The sequence below is a fragment of the Desmodus rotundus genome, chromosome 2 (genome assembly GCF_022682495.2).
Source record: "Desmodus rotundus isolate HL8 chromosome 2, HLdesRot8A.1, whole genome shotgun sequence".
NCBI classification, from domain to species: Eukaryota; Metazoa; Chordata; class Mammalia; order Chiroptera; family Phyllostomidae; genus Desmodus; species Desmodus rotundus.
In genome coordinates this window covers 54981166-54997748 of record NC_071388.1, presented here as the reverse complement: position 1 = coordinate 54997748, position 16583 = coordinate 54981166, and the positions used below count along the sequence as shown (strand labels likewise).

General features: G+C 39.2%; 1 protein-coding gene across 3 annotated transcripts in view; it reads left to right on the top strand.

The window, feature by feature from the left end:
• The window catches only part of PLSCR4 (phospholipid scramblase 4), a 56239-nt gene extending 41785 nt beyond the window's left edge, over positions 1-14454 (top strand). For all 3 annotated transcript variants that reach the window (XM_053918237.2, XM_053918236.2, XM_071220593.1), the window contains exons 4-9: positions 3868-4103; positions 7072-7114; positions 8209-8435; positions 11113-11274; positions 12591-12749; positions 13849-14454. In XM_053918237.2, the coding sequence (XP_053774212.1) occupies positions 3868-4103; positions 7072-7114; positions 8209-8435; positions 11113-11274; positions 12591-12749; positions 13849-13896 (875 nt within the window). In that variant the 3' untranslated portion in view covers positions 13897-14454. The remainder of the gene's footprint in view (positions 1-3867; positions 4104-7071; positions 7115-8208; positions 8436-11112; positions 11275-12590; positions 12750-13848) is intronic.
• Positions 14455-16583: the final 2129 nt, after the last annotated feature.

Sequence of the window (16583 nt, the reverse complement as noted above, 5' to 3'; positions counted from 1 at the left end):
ATAAATAAATGGAAAGATATCCTATGTTACTAGACTTGAAAAGTAAATCTTGTTAAATGGCAATATTCCCCAAATTGATCTACAGTTTCAAAACCATTCTTAGCAATTTCTCAGAAGGCTGTTTTGAAGAAATTAGCAAGCTAATCTTCAAACATATATGGAAATACAAAGCACTTAGAATAGCCCAACTAATCTTTGCAGGGGGTACAGACTTACTACACTTTCCAATTTCCAAACTTACTACAAAGCTACAGGAGTCAAGACCATATAGTACTTGCAGAAAGACCAGCATGTAGACCAATAGGGTAGAACTGAAAGTCCCAAAACAAGCCCAAACATCTATGACCAATTCATTTTCAACACAGGTGCCAAATTGCTTGGGGAAATTGCTTGGGGAAAGAATAGTCTTTTTCAGCAAACAGTACTGAAATAACTGATTATCAATACACAAAAGAATGAATTTGTACCCCTATATCACAGTGTATACAAAACCCCCCCCTAAAAATCAGTCTAAGACTGACATGTAAGAGTCATAACTATAAAACTTTTAGAATAAAATATAGGTATAAGTATTCATGACTTTGGATTAAGCAATGATTTCTTAGATACGATACCTAAAGCACAATCAACCAAAAATAAATAAAAAGAATTTCATAAAAATTTAAAATTTTGTGTTTGAGAGAATATTATTAAGAAAGAGAAAAGACAATCAACAGAATAGGAAATATTTTATAAACCATTTATCTGGCAAGAGATTTTTGCCCTAAATATATAAACAGTATTTACAATGCAACAATAAAGGCAAATGATGCCGTTTTAAAGTAGGCTAAGGATTTGAATAGACATTTCTCCAGAGAAGACATACGGATGTAAGTACATGAAACAATGCTCAACATCATTAGTCATCAGGAAAATGCAAATCAAAACCACAATAAGATACCACTTTACACTCAGTAAAATCACTAAAATAAAAGACAATAACAAGTATTGCCGAGGATGTATAGAAATTAGAACCCTTGTACACTTTTGGTGGGAGTGCAAAATGGTGAAGCTACTTTGGAAAATAGTTCGGCAATTTCTGAAAAATTTGAACATGAAGTTACCATTTGCCAATGCCAGTATTGAGCTACAAATAAACTTGTACACCACTGTTCACTGCAGTGTTATCTATCATAGCCAGAAAGTAGAAATAATCCAAATGTCCATCAGGTGATTAATGGATCCATAAAGTGTATATATCCATAAAATGGATTATTAGTTGCCCATAAAAAGGACTGCTACAAAATTTTTTTTTTAAATATATTTATTGATTATGCTATTACAGTTGTCCCATTCCCCCCCACTCCACTCCATCCTGCCCACCCCCCTCCCTCCCACATTCCCCCCCCCCCCCATAGTTCATGTCCATGGGTCATACTTATAAGTTCTTTGGCTTCTACATTTCCTACACTATTCTTACCCTCCCCCTGTCTATTTTCCACCTATCATCTATGCTACTTATTCTCTATACCTTCCCCCCCTCCCCCTCCCACTCCCTTATTGACAACCCTCATGTTCTAGTTGTTTGCCTAGTTTGCTCTCATTTTTGTTTTATGTGTGGTCATTAATAACTGTGAGTTTGCTGTCATTTTTACTGTTCCTATTTTTGATCTTCTTTTTCTTAGGTAACTCCCTTTAACATTTCATATAATAAGGGTTTGGTGATGATGAGCTTCTTTAACTTGACCTTATCTGAGAAGCACTTTATCTTCCCTTCCATTCTAAATGATAGCTTTGCTGGATACAGTAATCTTGGATGTAGGTCCTTGCGTTTAATCTTGGGTAATGTAATTATGATGTGCCTTGGTGTGTTCCTACTTGGGTCCAGCTTCTTTGGGACTCTCTGAGCTTCCTGGACTTCCCGGAAGTCTATTTCCTTTGCCAGATTAGGGAAGTTCTCCTTCATTATTTGTTCAAATAAGTTTTCAATTTTTTGTTCTTCCTCTTCTCCTTCTGGCACCCCTATAATTCGGATGTTGGAACGTTTCAAGGTGTCCTGGAGGTTCCTACGCCTCTCCTCATTTTTCCAAGTTCCTGTTTCTTCATTCTTTTCTGGTTGGATGTTTGTTTCTTCCTTCTGGTCCACACCATTGATTTGAGTCCCAGTTTCCTTCTCATCACTATTGGTTCCCTGTACATTTTCCTTTGTTTCTGTTAGCATAGGCTTCATTTTTTCATCTGTTTTTCGAATAGATTCAACCAAGTCTGTGAGCATATTGATAACCAGTGCTTTGAACTGTGCATCCGATAGGTTGGCTATCTCTTCGTCGCTTAGTTGTATTTTTTCTGGAGCTTTGAAGTGTTCTGTCATTTGGGCCATTTTTTTTTTTTTTTTGTCTTGACGCGTCTGTTACTTTAAGGGGCAGAGCCTTAGGTGTTCACTGGGGCGGGGTAACGCTGGTCTTGTCGCTGCGCTGTGATGCTGTACGTGGGGGAGGGGCCGAGTGGGAGCAATGGCGCCCGCCTCACTCTCCTCCGGATTTCAATCTTTCACTCTGATACCCACAATCAAACTGGGCCCCTCTGGTGCTGGTTCTCGAGTGGGTGGGCCTGTGCACACTCTAGGCCCCTGTGGGTCTCTCCAACAACCTCTCCTGTGAGGCTGGGAGTCTCTCCTGCTGCCGCCCCAACCCCCAGGGGCGCTTTCAATCAGAGGTTTGAGGCTTTATTTCACCGAGCTGGAGCCCTGGGTTGGGAGGTCTGCTTCGCTCCCCGCCGTTAGTCCTGTTTATCCGTGGGCGAATGTGGTGCCCACAGATAGAGGGTGCTACCCGCTGGGTTTATGTTCTCCGCCACTCTGAGTCTGGCCCTCTGAGTTTATCTGTGCAAATGTGGGGCCGCAGGGTCTGCTAGTGCTCGGACTGCCTGCGCCATTTGTCCCACACTCCGCCAGACTCAGTCCTGCCACAGCCACGAGAGTCCTCTCCACCCCAGTGCCCGTGTCCGCCCCTCCTACCAGTCTGGATGAATGTCCATTTTCTATTTCCTTGGTGTCGGTGCCCCCCGCTGTTAGATTCTCTGTCAGTTCTGGTTGTGCGAGGAGGCGCAGTGTGTCCACCTACGCCGCCATCTTGGTTCTCTACAAAAAATTTTTAAAAATAAGGAACGACCAACCTACCAAGGGGCTTGAAGGAAATTTTGGGATGCCGGACATGTTCTGTGTCTCGATTGTGGAGGCAGTTGCAAGACTCTGAGTTTGTGAAAAATCAACTGTACACCAAAAAAGTGTGACTTTTACTATATGAAAATTGCATCTCAATAACCCCCCCCAAAAGCATTACAATAAATCCAAAATTAATTGCACATAAAAAAGTAAAATAAAAGAAAGAAAAAAAGGAATGCTACAACATGGATGAACCTTAAAAACATCATGCTAAGTGAAAGAAACCAGACGCAAAGGCTACATGTTACATGATTGCACTTATATGAAATACCTAGATTAGGCAAGTCTCTAGAGACTGTTGTTTCCAGGGACTGAGGAGCAGGGCGGGCAATGGAGAATGACTGCTAATAAGTATGAGTGATGAAACTTTTCTGGAATTAGATAGCAGTCATTAAAAGCACCCTTTTAAAGTTAAGTAGACCTTACTATCTTTGTGATCTTTAACAGAAATTTGTGATGCTAATTATGTACTGGCCTTGTGCTAATCCCACTACAACCTAATGAAGTAGGTTTATTCTTCCAAAGAGGAAGAAGCCTAATGCGTAGAGAATTTAACATGCTACTTTATATTTCAAACCTTATTTTTATACCTCTGAAATGGGAATAACTTCCAATATATTGCAGTGTTAATAACATATAACACTTTCATTTGTTTTTTAACACAGGACCCCCTGGAACAGCTGTCCCTGTACCTGTAGGCTACCCAGGAGGCTTCCCTGTGAGATATTATAGTCTACAGCAGCCCAGTACCTTCCCCTACTGCAAGCCAGCTGGTGGCACCTACCCTATCCAATACCAGCCTGGCAAATATCCGGTGTCATATCAACCTGCTCCAATAACATGGATGCCAGGGCCAGCTGCAATACCAAACTGCCCTCCTGGCCTGGAATACTTAACCCAGGTACGTCACACAAACCCAGTTTCTATTTCCTAATGAAGAATGACTGGGGACCCAACAAGAGACAACTGGCTGAACTGAATAGATAAAGTGATGGGTCACTGATGGTAGATAATCTGGTTTGTGAAACTCTAAGAGTGATAGTATTAATTTTAGAAATGCGAAAGAAGGCCAAAGAGTATAGGCATGTTTTTGGTGGGATGAGTATGGTTTTTGTAAAGGATATATGTTGAATTTTAAGACACTCATGATGTCCTGTTGAAGGCAGTTTAAAAAATAGGAATACGAATATAAGAAAAACTATCAAAGATGCTAATTGGGGTGCCATTTGCTTAGAAGTAGAGTTAACATGAAAAGCAACATAAAGAAAGAACAGAACAGTAGACGGTGAGTGAATTACTGAGTGTCTTAGCCCATTGCCTTTTCTTACCACCCATGATTTTCATCATCCAGCCTGTCATTCCCCAAAACATGCAAAGTATATAGAAATAGGGGCCTAACCGAGATAGCGCTTCTGGCCCAGTTCCAGAGAACCCCTTCACATAGTCCAGCGACTCCATAATTTCCACTTACACAGACATTCTGGAACTCCCAGGCCATCCAGGTCAGAAATGGGCAATATGCCAAGTTGGTGCACCAAAGGGTGTGTTTCCCAAAATCCGTATCAAAAACTCAAAAAGATTGCTTAATGAAAGTAAGAAAAAGCTAGTATAGAAAATCCTGTAGAAACTACTGAATCATGTTTCGCTTTTAGAAAAAGAAAGTGTTAAAATACATTACAAGTAAGGGACTTGCCAGTTCAATACGTGTCTTCCCATATAGTCAACCAAACATTCCTTGAAGTTGGTAAGTTTTTCTTTTCAATTTTTTGCAATGATAGAGACTCAGTTAATCTCGTGTATTGAAAACCATTGGAACAACATTACAGTGTTGATACTTACAAGCCAGTACAGTTGAATCAGAAAAATTTGGATTGTATATGAACCAAAATTTTTATGAAATTGTTGTTTTGGCAAAAATAATGACAAAATACCAAGCCAGTCATTCAGGCAAAACGTTAGAGTAAACCCCTATATTATTTTAGACGCTTACAAAATGTTTATAAGTTAATCAAGTTTAGAAAGTCTTTTTTTAAAGTCAATGATAAATAACTGAAATTGTCCTTGGAAATCTAAGATTTAGAGTCATTTCTCTTTTGAAAATGTATAACTTAAATATTGTTCATTTAAATATTTTAAAAGTTTCTCTTTTTTAAATTGTTCTGACCAAAGTTACATTAACATATTTCATGAATTCTATTTTCCCTTTCAGGAATGTTTTGAGTTTAAAAAAATGAAAATGGAAACAAAACAGGTTTGGAGCCAGACAAACCTGCTTTTTAATTCTAGTTCTACTCCCCCAGTACTTTATAACCTTGAATAAGGTTTGTAATGTGCCCAGTATTTTTGGCACACCGGGCTCAGCCAATAGATTATAACCGTGTGGATGTTATTAGTTAATACACCTTGTATGTGAGCAGAAGACATAGAGCCCATCACCTTCATCATTTTCTTTATCCTAGTCTTTCTGCCATCTCTTGTGCAGGCAGCTGAATCTCTATCAGGACTGTCACAGCTATAGTATCTAAAGTAGCAGGGTTGTATTATTTCTAGAATATTGGCTTGGCCAGTGACTCCACCAGTTTGTTAGAGAGCTGTTCCTTAACAGCCTTGGTATCTTATTGGGCAAACCTCTTCCACATTGTTGGGCATGGTGTCCATAGAAAACCTTGCTCAGCAGTGAATGCTTTTGCCACGCAGTGAATATTTTCACTTCTTAATTCTAGGTTTCAACATTCTAGATTTTTTTAAGGGGCTATAACCCACCTTAGTGGCCACTTTTGACATTTTGTAAAGGATATATGTGGAGGCATGTTTGGACCCCTCACCTGGTTGTGTTTTTGTGTAATAAAAACATTTTGAATGAAAGATTATATGGTCCTATACCCTCCTATCATCAATCAAACCCTAAAACATTCATGTCTAGTTGTTATTTTATCACCACATTCATGTATTTCTCATTATGTAATATATTCAACAAATATGTGGTGAGATATGGCATGTCAGGCAGTATTCTGGGCTCAGGGACTAAGAATGATCTATATTATCTAAACTTATATACATATGATCAGTCTGTCCTCGAGGAGGTTTTTTTTCTCTTTTGCAAGAAAGTTGAACAGATAACGGGCCTGTTAAACTGTCTTTCTTTAAAGTAATTCCTAGGTAGAGTTAAGTTTGAAGTTTATTTAATGATATTTCCAGCCTCCCTTTTGAAGGGATCCCACCTGGAGTTTCCCCTCCTTTGCCTTAATCCCTGTCACATGCTTCTACTCTGTGAGACCGTCCTGTTACTGAAGTGTGCACCTGGGGAACGTCTGGGTGTTTAGTAGCTTGGGTGAATGAAAAATCAGCATGTTAATCTCAAAAGTACCTGAAAAATGATATAAAATTGACACTCCTGTGTCAGTAGAGTCTACCTGGCTGATTAGCTCTCCTGGAGCCACTGAGACAATTGCTTTCTTTATGGCTGGTCCATGAACTTCCTGAGCACCTCCAGTCTGCGGATGACATGTCAGGGAGACCAGTGAGTAGGGACTGAGCTAGGGACAACCTGTGTCAACCCAGCTGTGTCTAGATGCTCTTACTGTGGTGGGGGGTAATTTTCTGATATTTTAGACCAATGTATTAGTCTTTTACAGTGGAACTGGAGAAAAGTGCTTTTTCTATCTCAACAGCTCCAGTAACCACCTGATCAGGTGCATATAAGCTGATTCCATGGGGTCAAACATGTTTAATTCTGTTCAGTTTCAAAAAGACATTTTGGTATTGATTGATAAATTTTAATGCCTATCTCATGAGTTTCTTTTCTAGTGCTGATTTAATTTAATTCTGATATTCCTATCTTTCCTAATTGCTTTGTTCTATCCCAACAGTTGGACAACATACATGTTCTTCAGCATTTTGAGCCTCTGGAAAGTATGTATAATTCAGTAGTGTTTGTCAGCATTTGAACCAGGTAGAAATTTGTAGTACCCAATACCTAGTTCCTTACTCCCACTGATCAGTTTTTAGTGATTCAGGAAAGTATAAAGGGAAACATTTTGTACAATTTTATGTTTGCATGTCACGTGTAAGCTCATAGACTTGAACAAGATTTATGTTTTATGTGGACAACTGCCCTACCCTTTACCTACCCAGCTCTTCCATGTTAACCTCTCAAGGATGACAAAAAGAAGGAGCCAAAGTCTAACTAAAGTCTTAGTCAGGGGCTGCAGAGTCAGCGAATCAGTGGCAGAACTGGAAACCGGCTGAGTTCTAGCGCAGTTCCCTTGTTTTCGAGTAGGAAGAAATCACAATATACTCATACAATGCCTGTTGTCAGCTCATTCTCACCAGATTACTGACCCTCGCTGTACCACCTCTGCCCATTCCCCTGACTTCCCTTGGTTTATTTTCTTATTTGCAGTTAATATTGACCCTAATCATCTCAGCATATTTCATGAGCTGATTAATTTACGATCTCATATACAATTTCATTTATATGTTTCTGTAATTGTTTTCTGAATTCAGATACTCTAGGAATATTGTTTCAATCTTTGATTTTATGTGCAAGTTTTAAAAACCATTTTACACTGAACCTTTTAAAAGAAATGTTTTAAATTTTTTAAATTACTTAAATACTTATAAGGCATACAAATTATTTTAATATTCCATTCTAATCAACCATATATATTTTATGTGAAATTTTATAAAATCTGCTTTGCTTTAAGCCCATAAAAGAACTTATGTTTTATTCTTTATTGAAGTATAATTAACATACAATATTATATTAGTTTTAATTGTACTGATTCAACACTTATATTCCTTGTGATATGATCACTAGAATAAGTCTAGTAACCTTCTGTCACCATACAAAGTTATTACAATATTATTGACTATTTCCTCTCTGCTGTACTTTACAGTTCTGTGACTTTTTTGTTTTTAATAACTGGAAGTTTATACCTCTTATTCCCCTTTTTGAGGCCCACTTTACTTCTAATTTAAGATGGTTTTCTCATTTTATCTTTTAGTGATGATGTGTTTTGAAACTAATAATAAGTATGATATTAAAAACAACCTGGACCAGATGATTTACATTGTAACTGAAGACACAGACGACTTTACCAGGAATGCTTATCGGACACTGAGGCCCTTCGTCCTCCGGGTCACTGACTTCATGGGCCGAGAAATCATGACAATGCAGAGACCTTTCAAATGCACCTGCTGTTGCTTCTGTTGTCCCTCCACCAGGCAAGAGGTCCGAGAATGCAAGTCTAATGCGTTGTTTCTTCCTGATCCAGCTCGTCACATACGGTTATGCTCTTTCCAAAACTACACAGGAGGGGTTTTCACTGGTTCTGTGCATCAAAATGCAGCAAGATAGTAAGGAGGGAGGAAGCCTCATTGTTTCACCTAAGGAAAATTAAATTACAAAGGGCTTTTTACTGTGGGTTTATGCTCTTCAGTGCTAATGAGTGGATCAAACAAAAGTATTTCATCAGTGACCACAATTCTATGAATTGTGTCTCCTTAATTAGAAATTTACCTGTCACTTTGGAGTCACATACATTTATCTAAATGTACCTATGTATCCTCAGATAAAATATGCTAAGGTAGAAATAGGCTTTTAGAATTAGAAAATACTTTAAATAACTTTACACTGCCTATCACAACACAAACCTTGGCTATAGGCAAAGAAAGGGTGGCTCAGAAAGATGGAATACCTGTGGATGGTGTTACACCTGGGAGGTGGCAGTGCTGGAACGGAACACAGACGTTCTGAGTTACAATTCGCTTACTGTTCTGTGACCTGTGTAGCTCTAGGAAAGTTTTTTGCTGAAGGAAGAGGAAAAGCAGGGCCCTGACTGGTGTGGCTCAGTGGATTGAGCATGGGCCTGTGCACCAAATGGTTGCTGATTCCATTCCCAGACAGGGCACGTGCCAGAGTCGCAGACCAGGTCCTTGGTTGGGGCACATGTGAGAGGCAACTGATCGATGTTTCTCTCCCCGTATTTCTCCCTCCCTTCCCCTCTTTCTAGAAATAAATAAATTAAATCTTTTAAAAAAAAGAAAGGAAAAGTAGGTTTAGAGAGGAGCCCAGCAGAATTTGAATTTCAGATAGGCCACCTATTTAAAGTTGGGCAATTTATTTAACCTTTTTGGGCCTCACTGTTGGACACTGTGCAGAACCATATCCTCTTGATTGCCGGGATATGTAAATGTTAACCACAGCATTTACATAGTAATTTATTTCAGCCTTTTCTGTGCCTTGACTTATTCACCTATAAAATGGAGATATTAATAGCACCTATCTCATGGATAATTGTTTTGAGGATTAAGTAGTAAATAAATGTCTACTACTTAGCACAGTGCCTGGAAAATAGCATAGTGTTAAACAGACATTAGCTACTGTTGTCAAATATCTTTCTCCTTTAGCATTCTTGTCCTGTGTGTGTGTGTGTATCCTTATATTTGAGGTGAATTTCCATCTCTTATCCTTAATGCTTTTGTTTAGTAAGCATTGTTTTTTTGTGTATTCCGAGGTGGGCTTTGTAAATCAAAGCCTGCAACCCCAGACCACAGTTGCCCAGGGCAGGGTAAAGCAAATCAGTATTACAGCCTTGGTCCAATATATGGGATTTTGTCCCACAAAATTATTTAGGATTTTTCTGATTTCTCCAGTTTGACCTGTGGTCATGTGCGTGTGTGTGTTTAGCTCTGTGCAGCTCTATCAGCCATGTAGATTCCTATATCACCACCACAATTCAAATACCAGTTTTACTACCACAAAAAACTCTTTTATAACCACACCTCCCTCCCTCCCTTCTCTTCCTCCCCAACCCCTAGCAACCACTAGTCCGTTCTCCAGCTGTCATTTCAAGAATGTCGTAGAAACAGAACCATGTGGTATGGAACCTTTCAGGACTGTTTCATTTCACGATATAATTTACCTTGAGATTCATGCAAGTTGTGACGTGTATTAATAGTTCATTCCTTTTTATGACTAAATCATATGAATTCTTTTGAACCTAATTTATTTGTATGCAGGTTTTTCTTTTTTTAACCTCAGGCCTAAACTTATATGAAATCTCTGTCCTAGAAAGCTATCAAATATATGTATTTGTATATGTGTGTGATTGTATATACATGAACAATAATATCTTCATTTGACAGTTCACAAAGCTGTCTAGTCTTGCCCCATAGTGAGACGTAGGGAACTCAAAATTCTTAGGAAAGTATATCTGACACCAAGAAAATCATCAGTAGAGCTTGTAGTTTGGTCTTTTACCAAATACTTTAATTTTGTGCCTCTTTTGTTATTATTAAATATGAAGATCTTAGTTCTTCTCAAATGAATATTGCAAAGATAATTAGCTGAGAGTATTGGACAGTATTTTTAAACCTCTTTTAAAAACAGCTTTGTATACCCATAACACATTCTGTTGTTTTCCCAATGTACAGTTTTCAGAATGCTTCTTTTCTGTTCTGTTTTCTATGCTAATGGTCATGTCTGAGATTTAAGTGTGAGAAGTTAAATTTTATTGTTTTGTGGATTGTTCCAGAAGACATGAGACACGGTGATCTTCCATACAGCACAGAGAGTGGCACAAGCATCAGCCTGTTTTTGTAGGTCCCCTCGTCCCCAGGTTCTATGGGGTTGACTCAGAAGAGCTCCCATTTACAGCTACAGAATGCCAAGCCCAGAGAACTGGCCATTATATGATAAATAAGTAGTAACTTTGTCCCAAAGGGGCATATGACCTCATCTCTCAAGGCTGTTCACTAAAATGGAAAGCTAAGAAATAACCTGGGTAAAATAGAAGACTCTTTCCCAGTAACAAGTCCTCCAGTCCCCAAATGGATTAAGAACACATCTCAATTGTACGTATGTGCACCTATGTAACATCCTCCCCTCTGTCTTGCCTCATTTGCAGCTGGAGGTTCAGTGCCCTCCTGGCGTCACCCTGGGCTTTGTTCTGGACCACTGGAACCTGTGCCGGGCGGTGTACAGCATCCAGAACGAGAAGAAGGAGACTATGATGCGCATACGTGGGCCGTGCTCCACCTATGGCTGTGGTTCAGATTCTGTGTTTGAGGTAAACAAATGTAACAATAATGTCTCCACATCTTTTTTCTACGTGTACTAACAGACTTCAGATTGATTTGGTTTTGGATGATTTTTCATGTGAATGAAGAGAGTAGTATGAGGAGTTAGCTGGTTGACTTTATATGATTTTCAAATTATTGTTAGTGGATTATTTAATGTTTTCCAAAATGTGAGGTCTATTTTTATGATTTTAGTGTTTGGTAAAGATAAGAGACACCATTAAAACACTAATTCCAAGAGTAAATAGCCTGTCATAATCTATGTATTTTATTCTTGGTTGTATTTAATTAACCTCTTTTTATCAAAGATTTCCAGGGTCCGAGAACAGGTCCTGAGTGATGGATGAAAAGTGCCCTCCATCTCTCAGAACACGTGGGCACCCGCAAGGCTGTGCACGTTGCTTCTTTGTAGGACAGAAGTCCATGTCCTCAAGAAATAGGACAGCACTGACAACATGGATAACAGTCAAAGAGGCTTATAACATTTTCTCAGGAAAAAGAAAAATCATTTGCTTTACTTTTATCTCGATGGATAATTCTGTGAACCTGACGAAGGAGATTCCTAGAAATATTTGCTGATCCTCTCAGAGTCCTTTCTGAATGCTTTGCAATTCAGCAAGCTCATCATCTAAAATTGCTCTTTCCAGTAGTTCCCATGACGCCCAAAAAACTTTCCTTAGTTCTCATTTAACATCGCCAAGTCACCAAGCATTTCTTATTTTTTGAAAGACCATGTAGAGAAATAGAAAATATAAATAAGCCAAATTCCAGGGGCAGACTCATTCTGTGTATAGAGTCATTCTGATCACCAAAAGTCAGTATCGAAGTAGAAGCTGAAGTCCTTCAGGATCCTGGCATAGTTTAAGACAGGGTCGATTTATTTGGCACACAAAAACTTGAGTGATCATAAGGAGTTTGTGAAGTGCACAAAACCATGCCTCATTGCTTTTGCTCATTTGTTTCCCTGGACTGGAAGAAATTCCCTTCCAATCCCTAACTCCCGCCCTTTGCTATAGGGAGAAAAATTTCAGAATCAATTCAAATCATACCTCCCAACTCATCTAAGGACTAAGAAAGAACACTGGCCTGAGAAGTGTAAGATATAAGATTCTAGCTCAGTTACTGACCAGCTGCAAGGCACTTAGCCCTTCCTGGCCATAATTTCCTATTTGAAATTATGTTTTAATATATTCACTTCCTACACTGTATTTGTGGTCATTGAAGCTGCTTCTGAATAAAAAAGAAGAATAAAACATGTATTATAACATTTTTCAGCCATCATACAGTCAAATTCTTATCTTTCTAGGTCACATCCCTGGATGGTGTCTCCAACATTGGCAGTATTATTAGGAAGTGGAATGGTCTGATGTCAGCCATGGGCAATGCTGACCACTTTGACATTCACTTTCCATTAGACCTGGATGTGAAGATGAAAGCCATGATTTTTGGAGCTTGCTTCCTCATTGTAAGCCTTTTGCTTTTGAGTTATCTTGAGAGATTTATTCTTTCTGATGAAAAGTAACATAGTAGAAAAGCAATAGCTTTGAAACTAGACCAACTTCTGTCTTTACCACTTACTAATTACATATTTTATAAAGTGTTTAACACTTATAAGCTTCAGTCTCCTCACCTATAAAGTGGAGATAAAAATACTTATAATTTGTTTATAAATATTAACTATTCAATATCATATGAATAAAGGGACAGGAGAGTGGACGATATCAGGCATCAAATGGGTGTATTGTCAACATTGCATGTTACTGATTATTCTCACTACTTAAAAAGGCCTGTCCTGCCCTGGCTGGGTGGCTCAGTCTGTTGGAGCATCATCCCGTATACCAAAAGTTTGTGGGTTTCATTCCCACTCAGGGCACATGTCTAGATTGCAGGTTTAGTCCTGGTTGGGGCACGTACAGGAAGCAATTGATGTTTCTCTCACACCGATGCTTCTCTCTCTCTCACTCTTCCTCTCTCTTTAAAATCAATAAAAAAATATATCCTCAAGTGAGGATTTTTAAAAAAGGCCTGCCCTGTGACTTCTTGATGAAATTAAATACCTCTAAAGCTGATGTCCTCTCCCTCCACCCTACTGCCTCTCTGTCCATGCACTGTTGGTGTTATGCCATGTTTATATTCGTGAGGTGTAATTCCCTCACTATATTTCTTAGTAATTAGTGGGTAATAGTCATAAATAAAGCATAGAAATAAACTTGGTAATATTTACTCTATGAGCCTGATTAACATATTACAATTGGTATTTTAACATATTTAATATTGATTATCAAGTTTGTTTGTCTTTTAACAAAGAAAGTTTAGTTAATTAGTATTCCAAATGGAAAATATATTGGCTACCAACAGTTTTAAGTTTATAATTGCTGCTCTTTATATTAGGTCCTCCTTATAAAGATTTATTAGATTTATTTACTTTTAACTGGTGTGGAGGATTGCCAGATAAATTATAAAGGGTTATATTTATGCATTATGGCAAATTATTTATTTATATAAATATAATTCTCTCTCCATATACATATTTATGTATATGTAAATTCTTTTTCCAATTTCAGGACTTCATGTATTTTGAAAGATCTCCACCACAACATTCATCAGGATAGATGGACACCGCAAATCACCATTGATGGTTTTAAAAAAAAAATTAGAAAGGTTGGATTGGGCTTACAGTCAACCTCAATTAGTTGCAAATATATTTACCTGCTTTTGCAGATTATTTTTATTTGGTGTTAGCTTTGACATATACGCTGCAAGTGTAAGAATACAATCTAATGTGTGCTTCAATTGATTGTGCGTCCCATTGTCTGCTTGGTAGAATAGGAGTTCATCCTGAAAAAGCTATGACTCATTAACAAAGGAAATATAGATACGAAATGAGCTTGAAAACACTTTAATATGATATAGGGGAAATGAATTCCAGAGCTCTCATATTAGTAGGTAATGTCAATCGGTATAGCCTCTTACCAAAGACAGATTTGATTCAAGTTGAAAACAATGATACTCTTCATCTTTAAAAACAAAAAGGTGGGCAGAAATATTATATTTTATTGTACAAGGAACATTTCACTTGTGCACATGGTCAAAGCCTCATTTTGCAAAATCTATAAAAATTTCAGTGGAAAACTTGATTTTATTATGAAATAAAACTTTTTATCATAAGATTTATGTTTTCCATGCCTGTTCCCTCATTTGCTAGCATGGACAATCAGGAGCTGCCTTATATGTGAAGACAAGGTCAGACTCTCAGGAAAAAAGGATGACAAGGGCCACAGACACTCTAGATCTCTTAGCGACTTAGAGACATCACTGGCCTTATAAAAAGCTTACATTTAATACATTTAACCTCTCTTGGTCAGATGCCTTACATATTAAATATTTTTGGCCAAATCTCTAAGGTTGCTGATTAAACTGTTGTATCTTGTTTGCTGTAACACAGAGGAGATAACTGTTTTCTTTCAAGAAGATCCCTGATAATCACTATGCTGTTTTAATCCCAAGAATTGGAGTTTTGTTTTCAAATTTGGAAATATGACAATCTGCATTGCATTTTCTAAAAGCAAGAATTATTCTAGAGATCCAAGATGGCAGAGGTGAAAGTAGAAGCTACACTAACCTCCTCACAGGACCAATCTAGAATTACAACTAAATTGTAGACAAAGCATTCTGAGCAACCAACTGAACACTAGCTGGAGAAAGCCTTATAACCATAGACCGACAGAATAAACCACTTCACCACAATGTGACTTGTAGGGACTGCAGGGGAGGCGCAAGAGGTCTGGCTGGGATCCCACAGGCAACAGCTGAAAATGAGGAGGGATATTTCAGCAGCCAGTGGCGTTCCCCTGTGAAGTGTGATAGCTTAACCCCAAACTAGGCTCCCCAGCCTACAGCAACAGAGTTGGAAAGGAACCCAGATAACATCCAGCTGTGAAAGCGGCAGGGTTTCTGTATGCCAGGGAGAGATGGCTGGAGGCTCAGAGAGCCTTAAAGGGTCAATGCACAAAATTCCATTTGCACCCTCTTACCCTGGGTTCCAGTAGAGGGAGGGCAGAATAGACTCACGATGACTGAGGAGAGTCTGGGGATGGTGGCTATGCAGAGAGAATTGAAAGAACAGCCACTAGGATCCCTGTGCTGAGTCATTCCTCATACTGCAGGAGCCATCTTTCTCAGGCAGAGCAGTCCCCTTCAGATGGCATTAGCCTGCGGGGAAGCAAAAGCCCTGCCTGCAGGAAATACTCTGCCCCATTCTGTGGAGCTTAAGCCATGCAGCTGATTATAGCTTGACTGATTTAACAATTGATTGGTTTAATGGCTGATTAGTTTAACAACTAAAATGGAAAATACAAAGAAGCAGACAAAATGGGAAGACAAAGAAACAGAACCAAAATGAAAGAACAGACTGTCGGTCAAGATGGTGGCATAGGCAGACATGGCTCGCCTCTTTGCACAACCACATGAAAACACAACTAAAGTGTACAATAACCACCACTCAGGAACATCACAAATTGAGCTGAATGGAAGTCTGACAACTATGGAATTAAAGAAACCACATCCATCCAGACTGGTAGGAGGGGTGCAGACACAGAACGGATTGGTCCAACACCCACATGGATAAAAATTCAGGAGAGATATCTTGGGAGCGAGAGATCCCAGACCTATACCAGGCACCCCAGCGCAGGTTTCCAGTGTCAGGAAGATAAGTCCCCACAACTTCTGGCTGCAAAAGCCAGCAGGGATTGAGTCAGTGGAAGAAATTTCTAGAGCCCCAACCAGTTCCTCTTAAAGAACCTGCACACAGACTCACCTACTCAGTCCCTCAGAGCTCCAGCACCAGGGTAGCAGCTTGAAAGGCAGAGTGGTACACAGAGAGAAAGTGAAGTGTCTGACATCAAGGCAAGCAGAGGCCATTGTCCCTTTGCTAAACCTCCCCCCATATGGAGCCGGTAAGCTGGTGCCATATCTGAGACTCCATCAATTGCTTAACACTGTTTAACCCACATTGGGATCCCCAGAGGTTCTGTCTCATCCAACATACAGGACTACCCAAGCTGCCTTTCCATAAGAATGGCTGGTCTTGGCTCCTAAATGCAAACAAACAAGCAACATCTGGCTTCAGTGAGCCCTAGCAGAAGCCAAATTAGGCTCACAGCTTGGCTGCAACTGGGGAATCTCCAAGCTCAGCACAAGTAGTGGCCATCTCAGATTGCTTTACAGCTCAGGCAGGGTGACCCACACAAAACACAAACGGGGGCTGACCTTGGCCTGCACCACCCAAGAAACTCCAGGG